Source organism: Giraffa tippelskirchi, chromosome 13, assembly GCF_054371585.1.
Source record: "Giraffa tippelskirchi isolate mGirTip1 chromosome 13, T2T-mGirTip1v1.2.pri, whole genome shotgun sequence".
Classification (NCBI taxonomy): Eukaryota; Metazoa; Chordata; class Mammalia; order Artiodactyla; family Giraffidae; genus Giraffa; species Giraffa tippelskirchi.
The window spans coordinates 5,126,915-5,152,042 of record NC_137287.1 but is presented as its reverse complement, the minus strand read 5'-3'; the positions used below and the strand labels follow the sequence as shown (position 1 = coordinate 5,152,042).

General features: G+C 48.8%; 1 protein-coding gene across 1 annotated transcript in view; it reads right to left on the bottom strand.

Moving 5' to 3' along the window:
- The window catches only part of LOC145532259 (myosin-16-like), a 40,725-nt gene extending 24,102 nt beyond the window's left edge, over positions 1–16,623 (bottom strand). Inside the window, 17 exon segments of the mRNA XM_081556909.1 lie at positions 2,160–2,227; positions 2,230–2,340; positions 3,958–4,126; positions 5,901–6,151; positions 7,203–7,287; positions 7,289–7,345; positions 8,039–8,139; positions 9,768–9,866; positions 10,215–10,284; positions 11,643–11,686; positions 11,689–11,728; positions 12,421–12,517; positions 12,848–12,873; positions 13,478–13,540; positions 13,543–13,638; positions 16,426–16,569; positions 16,618–16,623. Coding sequence (XP_081413035.1) covers positions 2,160–2,227; positions 2,230–2,340; positions 3,958–4,126; positions 5,901–6,151; positions 7,203–7,287; positions 7,289–7,345; positions 8,039–8,139; positions 9,768–9,866; positions 10,215–10,284; positions 11,643–11,686; positions 11,689–11,728; positions 12,421–12,517; positions 12,848–12,873; positions 13,478–13,540; positions 13,543–13,638; positions 16,426–16,569; positions 16,618–16,623 — 1,527 coding nt within the window.
- Between the last annotated feature and the right edge of the window lie 8,505 nt (positions 16,624–25,128).

Genomic DNA, 25,128 nt, shown 5'->3' with positions numbered 1-25,128 from the left:
GTTTACTCATACTCATGCCCATTGGGTCGGTGATGCCATCCAACCATCTCATCCTCTGTCGTCCCCTTCTCCTCCTGCCCTCAATCTTTCCCAGCATCAGGGTCTTTTCAAAAGAGTCAGCTCTTCGCATCAGGTGGCCAAAGTATTGGAGTTTCAGCTTCAGCATCAGTCCTTCCAATGAATATTCAGGACTGATTTCCTTTAGGATGGACTGGTTAGATCTCCTTGCAGTCCAAGGAACTCTCAAGAGTCGTCTCCAACACCACAGTTCAAAAGCATCAATTCTTTGGCGCTCAGCTTTCTTTATAGTCTAATTCTCACATCCATACATGCCTACTGGAAAAACCATAGCCTTGACTAGATGGACTTTTGTTGGCAAAGTAATGTCTCTGCTTTTTAATATGCTGTCTAGGTTGGTCATAACTTCCCTTCCAAGGAGTAAGTGTCTTTTAATTTCATGGCTGCAGTCACCATCAGCAGTGATTTTGGAGCCCCAAAAAATCTGCCACTGTTTCCCCATCTATTTGCCATGAAGTGATGGGACCAGATGTCATGATCTTAGTTTTCTGAATGTTGAGCTTTAAGCCAACTTTTTGTTTTGTTTTGTTTTTTCATTTTTTAAATTTTTTTATTTTCTATTTTTTAACTTTACAATATTGTATTTGTTTTGCCATACATTGACATGAATCCACCATGGGTGTACATGTGTTCCCCTTCCAGAACCCCCCTTCCACCTCCCTCCCATCCCATCCCTCCAGGTCATCCTGGTGCACCAGCCCCGAGCACCCTGTATCATGCATCGAACCTGGACTGGCGATTCGTTTCACATATGATAATTTACATGCTTCCATGCCATTCTCCCATATCATCCTGCCCTCGCCCTCTCCCATAGAGTCCATAATACTGTTCTATTTATCTGTGTCTCTTTTGATGTTTCGCATACACGGTTATCTTTACCAATTGACTAAATACCGTATATATGTGTTAGTATACTGTATTGGTGTTTTTCTTTCTAGCTTACTTCACTCTGTATAATAGGCTCCAGTTTCATCCACCTCATTACAACTGATTTGAATGTATTCTTTTTAATAGCTGAGTAATATTCCATTGTGTATATGTACCACAGCTTCCTTATCCATTCATCTGCTGATGGGCATCTAGGTTGCTTCCGTTTCCTGGCTGTTATAAACAGTGCTGCGATGAACACTGGGGTACACGTGTCTCTTTCAAGTCTGGTTTCCTCAGTGTGTATGCCCAGCAGTGGGATTGCTGGGTCATATGGCAGTTCTATTTCCAGTTTTTTGAGGAATCTCCACACTGTTCTCCATAGTGGCTGTACCAGTTTGCATTCCCACCAACAGTGTAAGAGGGTCCCCTTTTCTCCACACCCTCTCCAGCATTTATTGCTTGTAGTCTTTTGGATAGCAGCCATTCTGACAGGCGTGAAATGGTACCTCATTGTGGTTTTGATTTGCATTTCTCTGATAACGAGTGATACAACTTTTTCATCTCCTCTTTCACTTTCATCAAGAGGCTCTTTAGTTCTTCTTCACTTTCTGCCATAAGGGTGGTGTCATCTGCATATCTGAGGTTATTGATATTTCTCCCAGCAATCTTGATTCCAGCTTGTGCTTCCTCCAGCTCAGTGTTGCTCATGATGTACTCTGCATATAAGTTAAATAAGGTGACGATATGCAGCCTTGACGTACTCCTTTTCCTGTTTGGAACCAGTCTGTTGTTCCATGTCCAGTTCTAACTGCTGCTTCCTGACCTGCATACAGGTTTCTCAAGAGGCAGGTCAGGTGGTCTGGTATTCCCATCTCTTTCAGAATTTTCCCCAGTTTATTGGAAGGGCAGAGTCCTAATCCCCTGCAAGTGTTACCATTTCTGACCAAGATCAAAGTCCAGCCATCAAATGGAGGGCCATAGACAATGCTGTGGCCCTGGTAGGTCTGAGGGCATTCTTGGCTAGGTTGCTTTGGAACTCCCAGAGAAGTGAGGAGGAAGTAGGAGTGGGAGGTCATTTCAGTCAGCTGGTCACCCTGTTAGATGATGGCCATGTTAACAGAAAGCAGGAAGCCTCAGGGAGGGGATGGCAGGATGGACTTTCATGTGTGGGAGGTGGAGGTACTGGGCAGGTGGCCCCCTGAGGGTGGTACGGTGCCTGCGTAGTGGACGAGCTTGAAGTGGGCCTCGGGCCCCTTGTCCTTGCGCCCCTTGGGCTTAGGAAGTTGCTGGACTTACCCAGGTGGTTGTTGTACAGGGCTGCCTTGAATGTGGCATTAGTGGCCTTGGGGAAGACGCATGATTCCTTTAAGATGGAGAAGATGCCCATGGGCTGGAAGGAAAGAGGAGTGGATGGCATTAGAGGAGGCCAGCAGGGCGACTGATGCTGGCCGGGGTTTGGTGAGAGGGGTGCCCCAGACCCCATGTGGCCAGCCAGGATGCAGAATTGGGCAGCAGCCTCTGAGCATGGCCTGGTCTTCCATGGTCTTCATGGAATGCCATGGCCATTTAGACTTGAAAGAGGCTAGAATTCATCAGGTCCAAAAGAAGGGAAGACTGACATCTCTAGGGTGCTACCTAGCTCCCCAAATGCTAATCCCAGGTGCCAGGCAGACTTGACTCTCAGAAAAATGGTGGCATCAATGACACCTGTCTTCCCCGTGTTTAATTCTCTTTTATCTGCTCCTCCTTCTCAATGACATTCCTGGCAACCAGGGGCCTCATGTGGTTCTAGGTTTCTTCCCACCAGAAAAAGGAGCTCACAAATGCCCTAGTGACTTAATATGCCCTCTCCCGTGGAAGGTCTGGATTTCTGAAGCAGACTCCTAGAAGAGGGCAATGCTTGTTCCCAAAGCTCAAGCATGAGGGCCTTTCGGGTTCTGTGGCAGCTGGACACAGAGTCTTAACCACTGGACCACAGGGAAGCCCCCACAGCCTGTTTTTGGTGACTTTTCCAGGAAAGTAAGCCTCCCATTGAAGACCCCTGGCCGCCTTGATGATAACTTCTCTATGACGGACCCAAGGATGAACTTCGGAGGCAAGGTATATTCTTTATTTTTTATCTTTTTACTTTGAAATAATTTCACGCTTGCAAGACTAGTGCAAAGCATTCCTCTACACCCTTCATCCAACTTCTCCAAATGTTACCGTAAACTCTGTACAATAATGAAAACTAGGAAATCAACATCAGTACAATACTGTGAACAGACTGTGTTCACATTTTGTCATCAGCCTCATAATGTCCTTTTTCTATCCCTTTTATGCATTTAATCAAACAATACATATTCTTTTTTATTTTCTTTTCCAATTAAAAAATTTATTTTGCTGAAGTATAGTTGATTTACAATGTTGTGTTTTTTCTGCTGTATGGCAAAGTGATTAGTTATACGTATGTAGACATATTCTTTTTCATGTTCTTTTCCACTATGGTTTATCACAGGATATTGACAATAGTTCCCTGTGCTCTATAGTAGGACCCTGTTGCTTATCCATTCTATATAAAATAGTTTGCATCTACTAATCTTATATATTCTCCAATGAGGGCCATTTGCTAAAACATTCCCTGCGGTGTGATTACACGGGAGGCTATTAGACAGCCTGGTTAAAACCTGACTCTGCCTGTCATAGGATGGATGACCATGGAGAAGTAACTACATTTTTTGGTGCCTCAGTGTTCCCATCTGTGAAATGGTTATAATAAATTACCCCCTGCACACAGGAGCTTATGATGATCCAATGAGTGAAGGCATAATACAGCCGAGCTAACAGTGGCCATTGCAGTGGATGTTATGCTGTTTTAGAGAGGAAGCTTGAGGTCAGATAAACCAGAGCCATCAGTTGTGTTGCTGATTCCCCCAAAAGCACTGGTCCCTGTGAAACCCCCTCCTGAGATGTGCCCCAGTCAGGGTCCCGACCTCTCTCCAAGCTCCTCCTTCAAGAAGTGGGGTCCCTTTTCCAGGAGGTTGATGCAGGCCTGCAGGTCAAGGCCAAAGTCTATGAAGACACATTGGACACCCTCCCTCTTGCACTCCTCCTGCTCCAGTGCGAACATGTGGTGGTTGAAGAACTGCTGCAACTTCTCTTTGGTGAAGTTGATGCACAGCTGCTTGAAGCTGTTGAACTGTGGTGTGAAGACAGAAAGAGGGGGTCAGCCGAGGTGCAGACAGAGCCTCCCTTGGGAGAGGCGGAGGGCTGGGCCGCCAGCAGAGCTAAAGCTGGCCAGTGTCTGGCATGGCCCCAGATGCCTTAACACCAACTACCCAGTCAGTGCTCCCAGGCCCCATGAGAAGCCCCTCTGGGCCCCCCTCCCCGTGAAGGCACAGAGCACCTTGACCACGTGGCCCGCCTGAGCCACCCAGTGCTGCTGCAGCACCCGAAACTCAGACTCCAGCTTCATGCAGTGCATGAACACCAACCTGGAAAGAATCATTTCCTTTCTAGGGAGAGAAATCATTTGAGATGCTTTGTGGGTCTGATCCCCCACCCCCAAACAGGTGTGCCTTTGGATAGGTCTCTCTGTCTAGTTTTTCTCAACCTCATCTGGAGGATGAGGGGATTTGAGGGATTTACAAGCCTTTTTATTCATTTTTTTTAAACCAGAGACTGCTTTCTCTGAATGAAAGCCCACATGGGAGGCTCTTATGAAAAACAGGTCAGAGAGGGGCCGTTGTGATCACAGAGTCACCAGCATCGAGCGTGTACGTGTGTCAGACGCTAGCTAAGCTGAATCTGCAAGAATGATCGGTGACCCCATTAAACATGGGGACCTGGAGGTGCATGGCGTGGAAGTGGCGGAGCTGGGAGTCCAGCCCTGTTTGTCTACTGCACGCCCCACTGTTGGCGCAGGCATTTTCCTCCCTCCACAGCCCCACCAGCTGGCCATCGGCAGCTGCCCAGGACTCCAGGCAGCACAGTTTGCAACTCTGTCTAAGGCCCCTTCCACCTATGGAATTAAATGATTCTATTGTAGACAGCGGCCAAATTAGCCTTCTAGAGCCTGAGAGAAAGTAAAAGTGAAAGTCGCTGGGCCACATCCGACTCTTTACGACCCCACCATGGACTATACAGACCATGGAATTCTCTAGGCCAGAATACTGGAGTGGGTAGCCTTTCCCATCTCCAGGGGATCTTCCCAACCCATGGATCGAACCCAGGTCTCCTGCATTGCAGGCGGATTCTTTACCAGCTGAGCCACCAGGGAAGCCCAATAGAAATGGGGCTAAATTATATTTTTAAAACCCCAGCAGTGGTTAACAGAAGTCCTGGAATTAATAGGAGAGCAGAGCTGGAGTGCATCTTAGAGGTCATCATCTCCAGCCGGCTCATTTTAGAGTTGAGACAGCTGAGGCTCAGAGAGGGGTAGCCACTGTCCAAAGGCCACACAGCTGGTTGGTGGCCAATCTGAGTCCAGAACCAGGTCTCCTGACTCCTAATCACGAAGGTAAAATCTTCCTGACCCACAGCACCCATCTTGTGATGAGGCCCGAGTCTCATTTGTCTGGATAAGAAATGGGGGCCACCAGTGCTATGCTGATGAATCAGCTCTCTCTCTCTCAAAAAAAAAGCTCCTGGTTTGTAGTGTTGGCCATGTAAAGGCACCATGGACATATTATCAACAGGGTGTTGACCAGCTCTCAGAATTCCTGAAAATTCCCCCAATCAGCTCTGGTGATTGGTGAGCTGGGACAGGCCAGCTCTAGCCAGGGCACCACTCACTATACCCGTTGTGACTTGGAGCCAATACATGAGGGTGGAACTTTCTGGAGAACAGAAGCCAGAGAGCCAGGAGCAGACTGAGATTGGCCAGCCTAGGTCGAAGGTGAAAAGCGAGAGAACCTTGGTGAAAAGGCTCTTATCAAAGGAGGGTGGCTTCGCCAAAGTGACGCCAGACACACCTCCAAGATCTCGAAGCCAGTGATGTCCAGCACCCCAGTGAAGAACTGCCTCTGTATCTTGGTGTCCAAGGCCTTGCTGATCCTGACCACCAGCCACTTGAACATCTTGTCGTACACGGCCTTGCCCAGGGCTCCAATGGAGTTCTGGCCCTTCTGCACAAACTCGTTGCCTACTTTGACCTGCAGCCTGGTGATGCCCTTCTGGAGCTCCCCAAAGTTGAGACTCACGAGGTGAGCAACTTTGTCGGCCACTGAGCAGGGACAGAAAGAGCAGGGGAGTGAAAGACGGTGCCCTGCCCTGGAGAACCCCAGCCCCCGTCTATTGTGTTTAGAGAAGGGGTTATGGGGAGAGAGGAGGAGACCCCCCTGCATGTTGCCATCGAGAAAACAGGGATCTGAAGCTGTGCCATAGTTATACAATGGAATACTATGCAGCCATGAAAGAGAATGAAATTTCGCCATCTGCAGCAGTGTGGCAGGACTGGAAGGTCATCATGGTCAGTGCAATAAGTCAGACAGCTAAAGACCACTTGTATGTGGAATCTAATATAACAAACTAGTGAGTATTACCTAAAAGAAGCAGACTCACAGATACAGACAACAAATTAGTGCCTACCAGTGGGGAGAGGGGAGGGGGGAGGGGCAAGATGGAGTAGAGGAGTAAGAGGCACAAACTATTAGGTATGAAATAAGCTACAAGGATCTATTGTACGGCACGGGGAATATAGCCAATATTTTATAATAACTATAAATGGAGTATAACCTGTACAAGTTTTGAATGACTATGTGGTATACTTGTAACATATAATATTGTACATCAACTATACTTTGAGTAAAAAAAATTAGAAATATTGGGGAAAAAAGGAAACAGAAGTCCGATAACAGTTTTTGCACTTGCTCGCTCAAGGTCAAGTGGCAAAGTGATATAGAAACCAAAATTATGTCTCTGACTCTGTCATGCCTTTTCATGGCTCTCGATGTCCGGTATTAAAGGAACATCCTTAGTTCACCGAGTGTCTCTGACATGCATAGCACTGGTGGCCCCCGTTTCTTGTCCAGACAAATGAGACTCGGGCCTCATCACAAGATGGGTGCTGTGGGTCAGGAAGATTTTACCTTCGTGATTAGGAGTCAGGAGACCTGGTTCTGGACTCAGATTGGCCACCAACCAGCCGTGTGGCCTTTGGACAGTGGCTACCCCTCTCTGAGCCTCAGCTGTCTCAACTCTAAAATGAGCCGGCTGGAGATGATGACCTCTAAGATGCACTCCGGCTCTGCTCTTCTGTCCTCGTTGCTGGCCACCCCTCCGGGGACAGCCCCCGCCCCACGCCTGCCCCTCTCTGGGCTTCTGCCTGAACTTCGTTTTGCTGAAGTGTATGATGCCCCCCAGTCAGCTTATACACGCCGGTCTTCTCGGCGCTGAAACCCAGCACATCAAAGGCTTCCTGCAAGGCCACTGGCGGAAGAACACCAAGGAGCTCCTGGCTTCCTGTTGCTCAGCGTGGAGGCCGCCATGCGGTGGCACCAATGGTCCACGGCGGCACGCTGTGGACGCTGGAGGCCAGACAGACCCTGACCAGGGTGAGTCTTTCCTCCACGGAGCCCAGGCCAGATGCTCTGCAAGGTAGTCTTTGTATTCATTTAACCTTCTGGCCTCAGGGTAGTCATCTGCAAAATGGGGCCTGTAGGTGGTCATAAAGATAAACCAGAGTGATAGGAATAAACAGGGAATAGTGTTATAAGCTCCACTATTACTACCATACAGGCTCCTTGCTAGGTCCTGAGAGAAGGGGAAGGCAAAGATGCATCAGGATTTGATTCTTTTGTCAAAATAGAGAGAGTTATGCAATATTCTAACGGAAGTCCCAGGTGCTCAGCATCACAGAGGAGGAGAGAGAGGTGCTGTGGGAACTGGTGGGACTAGAGGGTGGCGTCTCGCTGGGCTGGGGAGGAGGAGAAGTTATGTGGGGTAGACCGCCCCGCAATGGGGAAAACGCCAGCTGCAACCCCAGAAATCTCCACGGGAGAATCCAGGCTGCTGCCTGGCAACTGTGGGTGTCCCCTCTGACCCCGCCCCACCCAGTTCAGATGGCAGTGCCTGCAGGGCACCCCATCTTCCGCCGGCTATGCCCATCCACCCACATCTGCAGCTCCTCCCCGTCGTCCATGTTACCCACCATGGTGACGCCCTGGCTCACCCAGCGGTACTCCTTTGGGTTGAGGACCAGCAGCAGGCTCTCTTCAAGAAAGCAGGTTAGCGGGCTGGTGATGCATGGTTTCTTCTTTTTGGTGTTTTTAAAAGATTTTTTTTGATGTGGACCACTTTTTAGTCCTTTGTTGAATGTGTCACAATATTGCTTCTGTTTTATGTTTTGTTTTTTTGGCCCTGAGGCATACAGGATCTTAGCTCCCTGACCAGGGATTGAACTCACAACCCCTACGTTGGGAGGCAAAGTCTTAACCACTGGAACGCCAGAGAAGTCCCTTCTTTTTCATTTTTAACCTGTATCTGTAAATGCCTCCCCTGTGCCAGGTATGATGGTGTCATTGTGGCGGTTCAGAGCTGAATACAACATGCTCCGTGCCCCTTGAGGTCGCCTGGACTCATTGAGGGACTTGAATGAGGCACATGAGGAGCTTTGGAGTGACACGAGGGTCTCAGGAATGTGGTCGTGCCCTTTGTCACTTGGCCCAGGACCTGGCACCTAGTAGACAACTAGTAGATGTTTCTGGAATAAATGAATGCACATCTTTCTCCATTCTCTCTCCTGTAAACAGCACGTCATGCTCAAAGGCAGAAGGTAACCCAAAGATTGCAGCAGGCAGTAATAATCACTTGCATATAATATGCCTGGGATGTTGTCACTTTTACAAAGAAATACACTCACGTCTATTTTTCTTCAAATATGTGCCCCTCTTGTTCTGTCTTTTTCACTTTTGGAAGAGACATGGATGCAAGAAATATTGTCCTTTTCTTTTCTCTCTACTGTTGAGAAACACTACAGCCTGAGAAGGAAGATAAACGGTGCCTGCCACTCTGCTCCAGGGTCAGGAAGGCAGTAGGGCTTGGTGGGGAGTGTGGTAAACAGGAGAGCTTGCGCTCCATCCAAAGGGCCCACTACCACTCAACTTCCCTGACTAGCGCCACAGGCCCCTCTCTCTCTGGACCTTAGCTTCTGAGCAGGTCTGCCATGGACAGTGGAGCAGGTTGTTGCCTACACAAGGGCATCCAGCTGAGGGTGTGAATGCAGTCTGCTTGCTGAACTGTGCACAGGGTGGGCTATGTCCACATGCAGTGGTCCTGGGCTGACCTCTCTGCTGCTGTCTGAGCAAGACATGAAAGGTGTGTGTGAGTGCTCAGTCGTGTTTGACTATTTGCGACCCCATGGACTGTAGTCTGTCAGGCTCCTCTGTCCCTGGGATTTTCCAGGCAAAAATACTGGAGTGGCTGGCCATTTGCTTTTCCAGGGGAATCTTCCCAACCCAGGGATCGAACCTGCATTTTCTGCATCTCCCGAATTGGCAGGCAGATTCTTTACCACTGAGTCACTTGGGAAACTCAGACAAGGAGTCAAGGGAGGAGGCAGGTGGATCTAAAGTCCTATACCCTAGGTCTGTATCTCAACCATGGCATCTCAAAGCCCCATCTGTGAAATGGGCCAGCAATGGCATGAAGCCTCATAGGCTATTGTGAAGGTGCGTGTGAGTAGAACTTTGAGAAACTTCCCTGTAACCTCTTCACATAATCCACAACTAAAGAGATTTGTGTAGAACCACAGAACCCCTCCATGCACAGGAAATTCTTTTGTTATTGGAAATAGAGGAAAAGCAGTTAAGGGACAATGAGAGAGACGTGAAGATCTTTACCGACAAGCTCAGGCTTCCTGTTAGAGAGAATCTGGTAGAAAATGTGGTAGCTCCTCTCGGCTGCTTGCCGTGAGATGACACGAGATTTCTCCAAGAGGTCTGGAAAAGAAGTCAACGTGCCCATGAGTTCAGCCCATTCTCCCTGGAGTGCAGGGCTCCCCTCCCCATAAAGCCCAGTGCCATGTCCAGGTATGGGTCCTCTTCCCTCTCCCCCAGACCCATGGCCAGGGCAGGGGGCTGGCTTCTGAGGGAGGGGGGCCTGGGAGTAGGGCTGACCTCCCGTGTGTGATCCAGGATGTGCTCAGCAGGGCCCCACGCTTGAGTCCCTCTGCTGCTATTTGGAAATTCTCAGTACTTTTTGAACAAGGGGCCCATGCTTTCACTGTGCGCTGCACCCCGTAATGGTAGCTGGTCCTGCCCCCAAGACCCCTCTGCACGAGGCCTGACTCAAATAGCTTTCGATGTCAGCTCCCGCCAGCTTGCTCATAGTTCCAAAGTGGATCCGGATGAACTTGCCCTGGGCAGGGAGGAGAGGGGCAGGGAGGGTCATGAGGGGGGACATGTGGCACTCCAGACCAAGCTTGTCACCCGGTCACTCACTGGCTGCGGTCACTCATTGACCCCACTGCGGACCCCCCCCCCAAATTCTAAGGGCACTGCAGGAAGGTGACTGGGCCAGAGGTGGCTGTGCACGGAGTTGTGGATTTCCCACTCAGACAGGCAGAGAAGGAAGTGGGCAGGTCTTGGAGCTAAACCTAGGGTTTGAGGGTAGCCTGCAGCTTTGGGGCATCTTATGGAGCAGAGGAATGCCCTGCAGGAGAGGCCAGGACCCTCTGGAATTCCACCCTAGGCAGGCATGGTGGGAATTATCAGTCCTGAATATTCATTGGAAGGAAGCTGAAACTCCAGTACTTTGGCCACCTGATGTGAGGAACTGACTCATTAGAAAAGACCCTGATGCTGGGAAAGATTGAAGGCAGGAAGAGAAGGGGACGACAGAGGATGAGATGGTTGGATGGCATCACCAACTCAACAGGCACGAGTTTGAGTAAGCTCCGGGGATTGGCAACGGACAGGGAGGACTGGCATGCTGCAGTCCACCAGGTCACAAAGAGTCAGACACAACTGAGCAACTGAACTGGCTGACACATAGAGGGCACTGTGCCGCGTCCCCTCAAGGAGAGACACTGAATCAGTCAAGGACAAGCTCCCCTGGAAATAGGAGTCTCAGTATCTCCATCACCTTTTGTCCCCACCTCCTCCCCACCCAGCCCTCTTCCCCAGGCAGTGAGAGGCCCCAGCAGGAGATACGGGGTCAGCAGGGAAAGGCAGGGCACTACTGAGCTCCGTCCATGACCCAGCTCCCACCAGGGCCCTGGGGACAGTGCCTCCCCCACATCGCGCCAGCCGTGGGGCCCCTGGGTGGGGGTGGGGGGATCAGCCTCCAGCCGCTGCAGATCTCTGGGTTCCTGTTTTGACTTCTTAGTCCTTCCATCACCGTGTACCCACTTCTCTGCACTCAAGCCCCTGGATTTAAATACTGAATTGGACTCTTGTTGTTTTTTAAAGCATTATTTATTATAAACTTTTATTTTTATTTATTAATATTTTTTGGCCATGCCACATGACTTGTGGGGGGGGTGTCTTAGCTCCCCGACCAGGGATTGATCCTATGTCCCCTGCATTGGCAGTGTGGAGTCTTAACCACTGGACCTCCAGGGAAATTCCTGACTGATAACAATCTCTGGGAAGGAGATGTTGGGACTTGTGTCATCCCATTGGTGAGTGTCAGTCAGCCCTGATTTCCTCCCTTGGGGCAGGGTGATAAAGCCTTTCCCGCCACCCTGGGGCCACCCTTGCCACCATCACACTGACGAAGCTGGAGGAGTTTTTGCTTCTGGTGGTCTTGGCGCTCCCGGAAGCACAGGGTTTGCCTGGATGATTTGATTCTCCAGGGACCCCTGACCCAGAGAGAAACACAAGGTGGGGTGGCCTGTCGGCTGCTGCCTGGGAAGCCAGGGCTTTCAAATGACAGTGGTGTATGTGCCAGGAAGCCAGGAGGGGCACGGCCTTGGGGAGGCGGGGAGAGCGGAACTGGAGGGGACTTGGGAGGAGGGCCACCGCCTGAGGACTGTCCCCCTGCAGCCCCTGCCATCGGAGCCCCCCTGCCAGATGACAGCCCTTGATTCTTAGCTGCTGTTTCCTTCCTTTGCTCTTGGTGGAGAGACTCCTCTGTGAACCTTGAAACCCTTCCCTGGGCACTCCTGGTGTTCCTCCAAAGTCTTCTGTTCCTCTCTATTGGCTTTTTACAATTGCCACTGGCCCAGCTAGTGCTCCCTGAGGTCTGGGGCTTCCAGGCTTGCAGAAGCAGGTTAACCAGGAGCTAGCGGTCCCCTTTCTCCTCTACCAAGCACAAGGGGCTCTGGCACGGCACTTCTAGGGGCAGACATGACCTGGGGCTTCAGAGTCCGTCCAGTGGGTAAGATCCGGGTCTGCAGCCATCTTTTCCTTATGTGACTCCACCCAAGTCGCTTATCTCTAAGCGACCATCTCTTCATCTATAAAGTGGCCCTAACCCAGAGAGCAGCTGTGAGGGTCACATGGGCTCTGCTGTGTGGACCCAGAGGCCCCAAGTGTGCCCAGACGGCTCTACCTTCCCGTCCGAGGACTGTTTGCCAGTTCCTCTGATGTTGCCAAAGTACTGGATGCCTTTATTCGTGTTCTCGGTCTTGCCGGCACCAGATTCTCCACTGCAGGTGGACAGCGGGAGCAGACAAGCGAAGGGCAGAGAGGGGAGTGGCTGCAGAGAGGCAAAGCGATGAAAGGTCCAGGCTGGGCATCTTCACATCCCAGCCATCCATCACGGCAGACAGGGTGGGGCAGGAGGGGACTTGGGCCCTGAAACCCCTCACCCTGACTCAGTTTAGCAGATGCAGCCTTACTTTGCTAAGCCCACTGGTTTGCAGCCTGCAGATTTCCATACAAAGTCCCCCCAATTAATTCTAAGAAGGCTTAATTACATGTGTAAGACACAGACCTAATTACATGTCTATAGACTGAGAGGCAGGAGGAACACTTACGTGATTAGCATAGACTGATTTTCACACTTTGTAGGGAGGGAACTGTCAACAGGAAGATGTAATTAGAAAACACTTAGAAACTCAACATTTGGCATCACCTTAGCCATGCCGCCTGGCTTGGAGCGTAGCTGCAGTGGCCTGCGGACCAAGAGCTAGGATCCTGTCAGGTCCGAGGCTACACGCCTGCCGCTGCAGCCCACATCCTTGCTGAAGGGCCCAAGAATTTACCAGCCACTCTGTTTCTACCAGCCCCATCCCAGAAAACTACCTAGTCATAAGCAACATAAAGATAAATAGTAACGTTAATAAAAATTACTTTGTTCTGTATGGCAAAGATGGCACAGGGAATGGTTAAGGGTTGACTTGAGTTCTGGACATTATTTAGCTTGTTATCCCGTGTTTTTGTGATGCTTAAATGAGATGGGTGTGACATAGGGCTGGTACCTAGCAAATGCACTCACCGAGCAATATTAAAAAAAAAAAAAAAATCTTCCATGGGTGATGAAGGATCAAGGTTGGGGACTGGGTAGCACGGGGGTCTTATGCATTTGGAGCCCCAGTGGCAAAGGGATTTTTCTTGCCCCACCGTGACAGCCCCGGCGGCCCCCTCCTATCCCCACTCCCACACGCACCCATGAGCCTGTGGTGGTGGGCGCTGTCTGAGATGGAGAAGAGGTGGGGCGGCATCTCCGTGCACGCTTCTTGTCTTTCTACGTGCTGGCCACGTGGGCCCCGTAGATGGGCAGCCACCAGTAGGGGCTGGCGGTCACACAGAACAAGCCCGAGTAGGTCTGGTGGGAGGAAAGGAGGAGGATTAGCTGGCCCTTCTCCCGACACCCTCTTCCCTCTGGACCCCGGCCCATTGCAGAGTATCCTGGCTGGAGCATCCTGCCAGCCTGCAGAGATTCGGCTATGTTCTCCCTGAGGGCAGGATCTATGTCTGAGTCTTTATCCAACAGGCAAAACCAGGCTTCTTTTTAACATGTATCTGTTTCATTTTCTTTTGGTTTAATTATTGGGTTGGCCAAAATTTCATTAGGGTTTCTTTGTAACATCTTACGGAAAAACCAGAACGATCTTTTTGGGCAACCCCAGTATCTGACTTGATACCAAATGCGCAGCAGAAAGTCCCCCAGCTGCTCAGTGCCTGCCCGCTCCTCCCAGAAGGAGGCACTGTGTTGGTTTCTACCATCCCCTTCTCGTTGTAAACAAACAAATCCAGAGATACGTTCTTATCCCCTCACCTTGTTTTTAAAGCAAACAATTGTTTTCTATGATACTGATTATTTTTTATTTTTTTAAAGGAAAAAATTTTTTGAAGTATGGTTGATTTACAGTGTTAATTTCTGCTGTACAGCAAAGCGAGTCAGTTATACATATATATTCTTTTTCATCATCTTTTCCATTATGGTTATCACAGAATACTGACTATAGTTACCTGTACTGTGCAGGAGGACTGTGTTGTTTACCATCCTATAGATAACAGTTTGCATGTGCTAATCCCCAAGTCTGCTCCTTGCCTGTCCTACCCGGTACCCATCCCCTTTGGCCGCTACAAGTCTGTTCTCTATGTCTGTGAGTCTGTTTCTGTTTCGTAGACATGTTCACTTCTGTCGTATTTTAGATTTCACATATAAATGATACATGAGACTGTTTTATATCTTGATTTTTGGATTTACTTCATGGGGGAGGTTTTCCATGACAGTTCATGGAGTTCTTACTTTGTGGACACAATCCGCCAACTGGTGGGCAACAGGGATGGGTCTATTCTTAAGAAGATACTCTTTTGCCCTGTGGCAATCTTTTCAGGAAATCATCCTATTTAAAAAAAAAAAAAATCAGAAAAACCAATGAAGTAGTGAAAGAAATTATTTGAGGGCAGAAAATGGCCAAATCCATGGGTCCCAAACGTCTCCTGAGGGACGTTCACACTGACCTCGTGTGCCTCCACTCTCCACCTCTTTTCATGTCAACTCGAAAACTTTGCATTTTGGTCCAAGTGGGGATACACACCCCCAGCTTCTCCTTAGCAGAGCTGCATTATATTGCATTTTAAAAAGGAACCTTATTAAATTGAAAGCCACTCAAAGAAAGAGAAGCAAAGAGAAAACGTAGAGAACGCCCGTAAAGTCGTAAGAGGATGACGCAGAGAACGCCCGTAAAGTCGTAAGAGGATGACGCAGAGAACCCCCGTAAAGACGTAAGAGGATGACGCAGAGAACCCACGTAAAGACGTAAGAGGATGACGCAGAGAACCTCCGTAAAGACGTAAGAGGATGACGCACTGTGTCTCATCCGGGATGCAGCCACTGAGTTGCTCTTTCCCTCCAGCCCTGTCTTGGGGGCTGGGGTGGGGCAGAGAGCAGACCAGAAGCGAGTTCTGTCCCTGTTTGGGCAGAATAAAAAGGAGAAGTCCCCTGCCACCCTTGCAGGAGGGACACAAGAGGGCAGCTGCCCTGCCTACCCCGGTTTTTCAGTCAGTGGTTCAACTGAGGCATTTGGATTTAAGAGGAAACGCCTGCCCTCTCCACAGACTGCAGGCCACTGTCCACAGATTCTGCAGTCCCTTAGCCCAGCGTCGTGGTGTGGCCACCTTGGGAGCAAAGGCTTAGCTGCAGAGGGACTCTGAGCAAGCCCAGGCCCTGAGCTTGGCCTTGAGCCCACACAGACATTCTCCACCCAAGCTCAAGGCTCAGCCAGGCTGTGGACGTGGCTCTTCCCAGATTGAAATCCAATGATGCCCCACCAGTCTGCGGGCCCAGCAAATGACCCCAAGAGTTTTCCAGAGATTCTCCAGCACCGCCTATAGCTCTGGTGCTGCCAAAGATCTGAATCTGGAACTGAAGCAGTATTGAAGTAGGGCAAGGGGAAGAAGCAAGCAGCAGCTCTCTTGACTGTCACCAAAACCCAGGGAAGGGAAGTCCCCTGGCCTTGAAGTTGGGCCCCAGCTCACCCAGTCCTACCAGATTGCCTCTTTCCTTTCTAGTAAAGACGTGTAGAGAGGAAGACACGTAAACTTCCTTATATCCCAATTTTGAGTTTAGCCTCCAGCACCTTTGGAAAGTCTTAGGATTTCTCAGATGGTTAAGAGACCAACGGTAATTCACTGTGCTGATCCTAGCAAAGTACTTGTTGAATGAATGAATGGTTGGATGGATGGATAGAAGGAAGGGAGAAATGAAAGCTGGAAGAATGGTAGGAAAGGAGAGGTGAATGGATGGATGGAGGATGGATGGAGGATGGATGGGTGGACAGGGAAAGACATTTAATGAGGCTGTATGTCACTGGGGGGAAATGATGTTTTGATTGGAGGGTTTGCTGGGATGGGGTCAGAAGGAGCAATTCTGGATGACAGCCTCAGCAAAGGGTGTGTCAGCTGCCCATAGAGATGGTACCATCACTGAGATGCCAAAGCCTTGGGGTAGAAGTTCTGATCTGTCAAAAGCATGGTCCCTCTGCCCTTGTCCCAGACATAACACGTATGGGTTTCTGGGGAGGGGATTGTCCCCTCCCCATCAGGAGAGGGGCCGAAGAACTGCAGCCACCCCTTCCTCCCCACCCCCAGCCCTGACACTCACATAGATCCTCATGTTGACGTAGCATTGACGTGGATTGTCCAGGATGCTGGCCTCATTCAGGAAAGTCATGTCCGCCATGTCACTGGCTTGGTAGAATTTGGGACGGTTCATCTGCTGGATGTCATCTTTCTTCACGGTGAGTGTCTAGGGGTCAAAATACAGCACACACATCAGGACATAGTACTGTCTCACCACCATGGCGGCATCAGGCACAGAGTACCACCCGCTCTCGGGCATCGGGCAAAGAACTGGATCAGTGGGTCCAACTCCTGGTACAGCCATGTCCCATCAACCTGGGACAGAGGGGAACATCCACGGCCCTCTGAGCCCTAGGTGCCTTCCGTCTGAAGTAGGGATGACAGTGGCTTCCTTGGCTGGTTGCTGGGAGGATTATATGAACTGAAGTGGCATCAAGTAAAAAGACCTTGATGTTCCCTCCCTGTATTCAGAGCACCTCCAACCAGTGCTTCTCTTTCAGCCAAGTCCATTCTGGTAGCTGAACTTGCTCACTGATGCCAGGGACCCTGTGCAGAGGTGGGACTCTTGGCCCTCTGATTTGAGAATTAGTAGTGGTTTCTAAATAGCAGTGAACTTTCCCATTAAAAAAAGACATTCCCCTGCTCCCACTAAACCACCCTGAAGGATAAAATTAAAAGCAAGCTAGCAAACAAGACCAAAAAAAAACAACGATGAGCCACAGATATTTAAGGGTAAAAATAATACAACAAATTCCCACCCCCACTCTGTACCCCAGCTTTTCCTCTGTAAATGAAAACTAGCACCAGCTCTTATGTGGCAGCATCTGGGACCAAAGCTCCAGACATGTGATCGAGAAAACAAATATCTTTCCGCTGCCTGAAGCCTGAGATGTGAGGCTCAAACACCTACTGGGATTTCTGGGAGTTTTAATAATTTATGAGTTCAACAGGCAGATAATTTGAAATCTTGATGGTTCTGGAAAATACACCCAGTAATGGTCACCACGCCCACAATAAATCCAGCTGGGTTTCATTCAGGGTCCATTTCTGGTACTTTCCTGATCTCTGGGCTTCGCTCACAGGCAAACACTTGTCTTTCAGCCCCAGCAGAGAAATGGAATTCTGTGCCTTTATCATTAAGAGCCAGATGAGTCGATCTTTTCCATCCCAAACCCTGCTGTATGCGTGTCTACTGCAGATGCTCCCAGAAGTTGTATTGTCCTTAAATTGTACCCAAACTGGGGCCTGTGGCTCTTTGCTCTCATCATCCATCATTCCTGGCAACACTGCAGTGCCCTGCCCTTCTGAGAAGGATGCTTCTCCTGCAAGTTAATCTTGACTTTCATATTCAAAACCACCGGACCCCATCTGCAGCCTCATTTTTTTCGTGCGGCCACTCCTCTCAAAGAGTGGTGGGGCACAGAATAAAGCTTAGATATTGCAAGTTCTGATCGTGGAAGGTCTCTGTTCTCTTATTCTTGAAATTAACCAAGGGCTGATCACATGCACCCCCACCCCCACCCCCCGCAGCCCACGGGGAAGATGAGGTGACGCTGTAGAAGGGGCATGGACGTTGGAGCCACATACAGTAAGCTTTGGGTTTTTTCCCCAGATTTGTCAATTTTATTTTTTTAAACTTTTAATTTTATATTGGCGTATAGCCAATTAGCAATATTGTGATAGTTTCAAGTGGACAGCAAAAGGACTCAGCCATACACATACATGTATCCATTCTTCCCTAAACTTCCCTCCCATCCAGGCTGCTACATAACATTGAGCAGAGCTCCCTGTGCTATATAGTAGGACCTACCTTGTTTGTCATCCGTTTTAAACATAGCATAGTATACATGTCAATCCCCAACTCCCTATCTCTTCCCCCTACTCTTGTACCTGTCAACCCTAAGTTTGTTCTCTGTCTGTGAGTCCAGATGCAGCAAGCTTTGAATCTGAATTCATCATTCACTGTCTTTGTGGCTGTAGGCAAGTTACCTAAAATTCTTTAATCTTCTGCAAAATAGGGTTCATACATCCTACTACCATAAGGTTATTAAGAGAATTAAGCAAAATATCCAGTGCCTCCCCAGGAGTCTGCCCCAGGTGAGGAATCTCCTAAACCAAATTTTCTAGCCACTCTCTGAAGTCAATCCTTTTTTTTTTTTGAAGTCAATCCTTGTAGTTGGACACAGTGTGGACCAACAGAGAGGACTGTCCCAGTAAACCAGCTATATGGCGGGGGGGTAAAAAATCCGAGATTTGTACCTTTTGTCAATTCCACCATGGCTGACACCTGGCTGCCAGAGGTTTAATGACCACCACCCAGCAGGACCTCTTGATGTCATAGGGCTTGTTCATGGCTTCGATCCTCCCCTTATCAGGAGGTGCCAGGAAGGGCATTGGGTCCACATATCCCCACATTCACCTTTGTGTGCACCAGGCATCAAGGCTCAGCTGAGGGAGGAGCAGAAAGGAACTGCTGGTGGGAGCCAGGACTTCCCTGGGTGCTGGAGGAAAAAAAGAGGATGGTTTACAAAACTTGTGCAGGCTGGGGCTGCTTCTCTCATGTCGCTTTCACCAAGAATAACAGCTTCCCAGGCAGTGCTAGTGGTAAAGAATCTACCTGCCATTGCAGGAGATGCAAAAGGGGAGGATTCAGATCCCTGGGTCAGGAAGATCCCCTGGAGTAGGAAGTGGCAACCCACTCCAGTATTCTTGCTGGGAAAATCCCATGAACAGAGGAGCCTGGTGGGCTACAGTCCACTGGGTTGCAGAGTCCAACACTACTGAGTGACTGAGCACACACATACCACTGAGAATAACGTATAAACTGATAACTCCTCAGAACTGTGTACCCCCACCCACCACACAATGCTTCTGCGTCTGCGGTTCCATGTGCCCCCACACTAAGGCTGTGAGGTAGGGATCAGGGATTGGATGTTCTGGAGGAGAAGATGAAGACCAAGACCAAGAGAGGTTAAAGCATGGACTTTTAACCATGAAATGGGACGAGAAAACAATTACCATTTGGTTTTCGTTTTCCCTTAAGATCTGAGCAGAGGCCGCAGCCACCACAGTCCCACTCTGCTGTGGCCTGGAAATCACAGCTATTCTCCTTTCACAGTAGCATGGCTGCAGGCATCTCTAAATATGACTTACACTCATCTCAGCTTTGAATGATGGTCTCATGAGACTCTCAGTTAGAAGTTATTATTTAAATCTATCAACAGTAAAGTCTACTTTTAAATGCTATATCACAAACTGATTTTTAAAAATATTTTGATAACTGAATTTTAATATCCCTGGTTTCCTTTGTGACCCTACATAGTTTAATTTGTGCATTTAAAAATGCTAACCTGAGCAGAGGACCACAGGCTGTACCAGAGGCTAAGTGAGTCCTTGGTGCTGAGTGATTGTCTGGCTCAGTGATTATCTCTCTTAAGATGAGGCCAGCTCGGAGTCAAGGCTGGGCCTCTTGGTTTCCAAATGCAGACAATCTCTCAGGAAGGCAGAGGCCTGGGGACTTTCAGTAGCAAAGAGAAGTCAGGGGCATCCCAGTCTGTCTTGAGGGTGAAGGATCTTCTTGGAGGTTTGGGGAGCAGGTGTTTCTGAGCCCCTTTGCCAGCAGCGTGGTTCTCAAGCCAAGGGGACAGCCTTCACCTTTAAGCTGGAGATGGAGGCTCTCACAATGGTGCTCCTGGACCCCTACTGCACTGAGGTATCCTTGGGGGAGCCCCAGCATTCCCTGCCAGGTTTTCCAAAAGATGCCGAGTCAGGATAGGAAAGTGATGGAGGCAAAACCAGACACTTTCTCCTCTTCTCATCTTGGTGTGGTGTCCAGGTTAGCGAGTTCAGACTGAAGCCTGGGTTCCCCAACCCTTAAGCTGGTCCATTTCACAGAAAATGAGAATGAGAGAAGGGGTGCCAGGGGTCCTGCGCCTTTGTGGGCCACTGACCTCTTTGTCCATCTGGTGATGTCTGTGCTCTCATTGGACAAAACTTTAAATTCAGGTGATAAAATGAATAAGATCACCAAGGAAACAAATGACATCGAAATGTAATGAGCACAGTATTAAACATGCATGATACGGCAATACACGCACTTCTTTATGAAGGTATCAGATAACTCGATCTAACAGTGAAGGAGGAAACAGAACAGGCTCTATCTTGAAAGCAGGACTGCGTCTTGGGCAGGACTGTGGACTTTGAGCTTTATGCCCAGTATCTATGGAAACAACATACCAACTGGAAAATCAGGCCCCCGGAAGGAAGAGCCCCAGGGCTCTCTGTTGCCTAAAAGAATACCCTAATTATCTGTGTAACCAAATAGAATCATACATTCTATTATGCTTATTGGGGTAGGACCACAGGCCTATTGATAATTGTCCACTGTTAACTACCTAGGCTTAAGGCATATGATCACGAGTTAACTTTGATTGTATCTTTCTTTTTCCTTTGTTCAGACTAGTTTCAGGGAACCTTATATGCTTAGGGTATATAAGGCATATAAGGTTTTCACAAAAACTGTTTGGGGTCCTTGGCTAAGTGGAGACTCTGCCTTGGGCCTGCTGGTATAATAAACTGCACTCCACTATATGCATTGTCCTGAGTGAGTTTGCTTCCCGGAATGTGTGGCTACAACAACAGCAGGTCTAGTCATTTTTGTTTCAAAGCAGCTGTGAGAATTAACAATCTTTTGAGCTCTCTGCAATAACTGTGATAGGATATGAAAATATTGGTGATTTCCATTGCTGACAAAGTCACAGGTACTGCTAATACGACTGTGATTTGTCACCTGTGTTAAAAAGGGGATAGAAACAATACATTTCAGGTAAAGGTAGTGAACATCATGATGCAATTGTTTTCCTACTGAAGACCCCCAAGTCCAGGGTAGGAACCCTACCTGATCCCCCCCAGAGTCCCATCTCTGGTGGGGAGCATGGGGCTGGGAGGTCTCGGGTAGCTTTGGAGAGTCTTCATCCAGCGTCTGGGAGACCAGGCTCTCAGATCTGCCACAGTCACTGTGGGCAGCTCGGTGGCCTCGCTGGGCGTCCCCCACCTCCTTTCTGGAAGATACGCTGTCTCCACCTAAACCTCCTTTTGTCATTTGCTGTCCCTGGCGGCACGATCACACTGCCTTTCTGCAGTCTCATTTTAGTGGTCCTGATTGACATAGATGGAAGTCACCAGGGAGATGAGACCAAAATCCACAAGAAAAGAAAATGCGAGTATCCGCAAGGTCAGATTTTTAAAAAATGCATTAGATTTGTCTTGAAAACAGAACAAGTACTCCTGTCTCTGTGCTAGGTTCCTTTTCAATTGTCCTAATTGCGGAGGAGGGGCCAGAAATTCTCCTTGGTTTATTCCAATTAAGTTGCTTGTAGTTTTTTTTTTATGGTGGTTTTGTCACAAACCACAGGCTAAGGTGTGTTGGCCGTTGTCCTGGCCTGGTGGCCTGGGGCACACATCGCAGGGATCAGGAACCCTGAGGGCCGTGCAGGCCTCTGACACCAGGAAGCACCTCTCTCAGTGGCCACCAGCCTTGTGCTCAGCTGTGACCGCATCTTCCAACTAAACAACTCCTGCTCCCTGCCCCCCAGACAACTGCTTTTCCCAGGCATCTTTGATAACAAGACCCATTTTTCAAAACCACAAAACAGAAAAAAATTCAGTGCATGGGATGCAAATGCTCAAAGTGTCTTAAGAGGAGGAGAGATGCTTTGCAGAGTGTGGGAAGTAGGTGACGGGGATTGAACCCAGCTTGAATACAACATCCCCTCCATCCCCTGGTGGGAGCTGGGTTGTGCAGTAGAATGGGGCTGATCTGGGTTCAAAGCCCTCCGCTCCTTTCTCGCTGTGGAACGAGGCAGCTCTCTCCTGTCCCCTAGGTCCAGAGCCCTGGGAGAACTGAGTGACGCGCCCACTCTGCAGCCCCTCAAGAAATGCCTCCTGCCCGCTCCCCCTTGGGAATCTCTCATTGTTACATCTACTTTCCTTGGGTGGCTTCCCCACGGGACCCCCTCCCTGTTCCCCACCTCACCTGACACCACACTGGAAGAGATTGGGTGCCCCCCAGAGGCTGGCCTTTCCATTTTATACCTGCCCAACAGGTCTGAGCCAGCAAAACTTGAAAAAGAAAAGAACCCCCTCAGGGCTCCAGCAGGCTCAGCAGGCCTCCGCTTCCAGGGCTTGACTGGCCACTCCAGCCAGCCGGCGGCCGTCTGCGGGGATCTGTGAATGCCCTGCTGCTAGGACATTTGCCTTCCTCCAATTGCCTTTGTGATGACCTCAGCGCAGGGGTGCAGGCTGTGGGCAGAAATAAAAGAGTTGGCTAAAGAGTTTTCCTCTTAAAGCTGTAATTGCACCATGCAGGGGGCTTACGCTCAAGGAGGAAGATGTGGGTGAGCTCATACAAGGCCTTGGGCATGGATGAGCCGGGATAACAGCTGGCTGATGACTCTGTCCCTTTCATATGCTCAGGCCAGAAGTGTGAGCTTGGACTTCCCTCATCATGGCTGTGGGCTCCCTTCAGCCCACTATGGCCAGCAGAGCCCACAGGGCACCATGGTACACTGCTAGCTTTACGTTCTGAATCTTTACCTCTAATTTTCTGTGGTTTTCCTTGCTCTCCAGGCCTTGAGCAAGTCCCTGTCCTCTCAGGGCTTGTCTTTTCCATCCATAAAAGGGGATGGAAGAACCTTAAGAGTCCTTCCCTGGTGGCTCAGATGGTAAAGAATCCGCCCGCGATGCCGGAGACCTGGGTTTGATCCCTGGGTTGGGAAGATCCCCTGGAGGAGGAGATGGCAACCCACTCCAGTATTCTTGCCTGGAGACTCCCCATGGACAGAGGAACCTGGCGGGCTACAGTCCACGGGGTTGCAAAGAGTCAGAGTGACTGAACACAGCAGGAGTCCTTTGTGACTTTCTCAAGCCCAGAGACAGCCTCTGGGTCTGGAGGGAGAAACTTCCCTAGGGAACTTCCTTCTTGGCATCTGCAATCACCCCATCTCCACCCTCTGATCCCTAATTCACTTTCTTTTAATTGATAAAAAATTAATGTAACATATAATTAACCATTTTAAGTAACTAACTCAGTGGCATTTTGTATATTCTCAGTGTCCTATAGCTGCTTACTGCCTCCATCTATTAACAGTTTGAAAATATTTTCATCAGCTCAAAAGGAAATCTACAAACCATCAAACAGTTTCTCACCCAGCCCCAGGCAGCCACCAGTCTGCTCTCCGTCTTTATGGTTTTACCTCTTCTAGGAATTTCAGGAGTAGAACCATACAGTGGCATACAATGACTTTTGTGCCTGGCTTCTTTCATTTAGCATAATGGTTTCAAAGTTCATCTACATTGTAGAATGTATCAGCACTTCACTCCTTTTTAGGGCTGAATAATCATCCTTTGCGTCGTTGGACCACAGTTTCTTTATCCATTCATCCATTGATGGACATCTGGGTTGTTCCCACCTTTTTTTTTTTGTTTTTAATTTTTTAATTTGGTTGTGTCAGGTCTTTGTTGTGGCACGTGGGATCCTCATTGCATCACGTAGGATCTTTCACTGGGCTCACAGGCTCTCCGGTTGTGGCGTGTGGGCTCTGCTGCCCTGCAGCGTGGGAGATTTTAGTTCCCTGACGCGGATTGACCTCGTGTCCCCTGCATTGCAAGGCAGATCCTTAACCCCAGGACTGCCAGGGGAGTCCCTTGTTTCCACCTTTGGACTGCTGTGAATTGTGATGCTATGAACAAATGTGTACCTGTATTTGTTTTCGGTTCTTTTGGATATTTACCTAGGAATGGAATTGCTGGGCCATTTGGTAATTCTATGTTTAGTTTTTTTTGAAGACTCACCTAACTATTTCCACAGGAGGCTGAATCATTTCACCTTCTCACCAGCAATTCACAAGGGTTCCAATTTCTCCGCATCCTCACTAACATTTGGGCTTCCCTGGTGGCTCAGGTGGGAAAGAATCTGCCTGCAATGCAGGAGACCAGGGTTCAATCCCTAAGTCATGAAGATCCCCTAGAAAAGGAAATGGCAACCCACTCCAGTATTCTTGCCTGGAGAATTCCAAGGACAGAGGAGCCTGGGGGGCTACAGTCAATGGGGTCACAAAGAGTCGGACATGACTGAGCAGCTAATACACATACATCACTAACATTTGTTATTTTCCTTAAAACAAAAATGAAAACAAAAACTATGGACATCCTAGTGGGTGGGAAGTAGTATCTCATTATGTTTTCTATTTAGACTCCCCCGATGCCTGATGATGTTGAGCATTTTCTCATGTGCTCGTTGGTCACTTGCATAGCTTTGGAAAAATGTCAAGTCCTTTGCCCATTTTTAAATTGGTTTGTCTTTCTGTTGTTGAGCTGGAAGAGTTCTTTATATGTTTTAGATACTGGACCCTTATCAAATATATGATTTACAAATATTTTCTCCCATTCTGTGGGCTTTTTCGGTTTTTTTTTTTTTTTAATTAGTTTATTTTCTATTTTTTAACTTTACAATATTGTATTTGTTTTGCCATACATTGACATGATGATAATGTCCTTTGATGCACAGAAGTTAATTTTATTTATTTTTTTCTTATCTATTTTAATTTTTTGGCAGTGTAGTTGATTTAGAATATTGTGTTCATTTCTGCTGTCCAGCAAAGTGACTCAGTTACACGTATATATCCCTCTTCATGTTCTTTTCCATTATGGTTTGATCACAGGACAG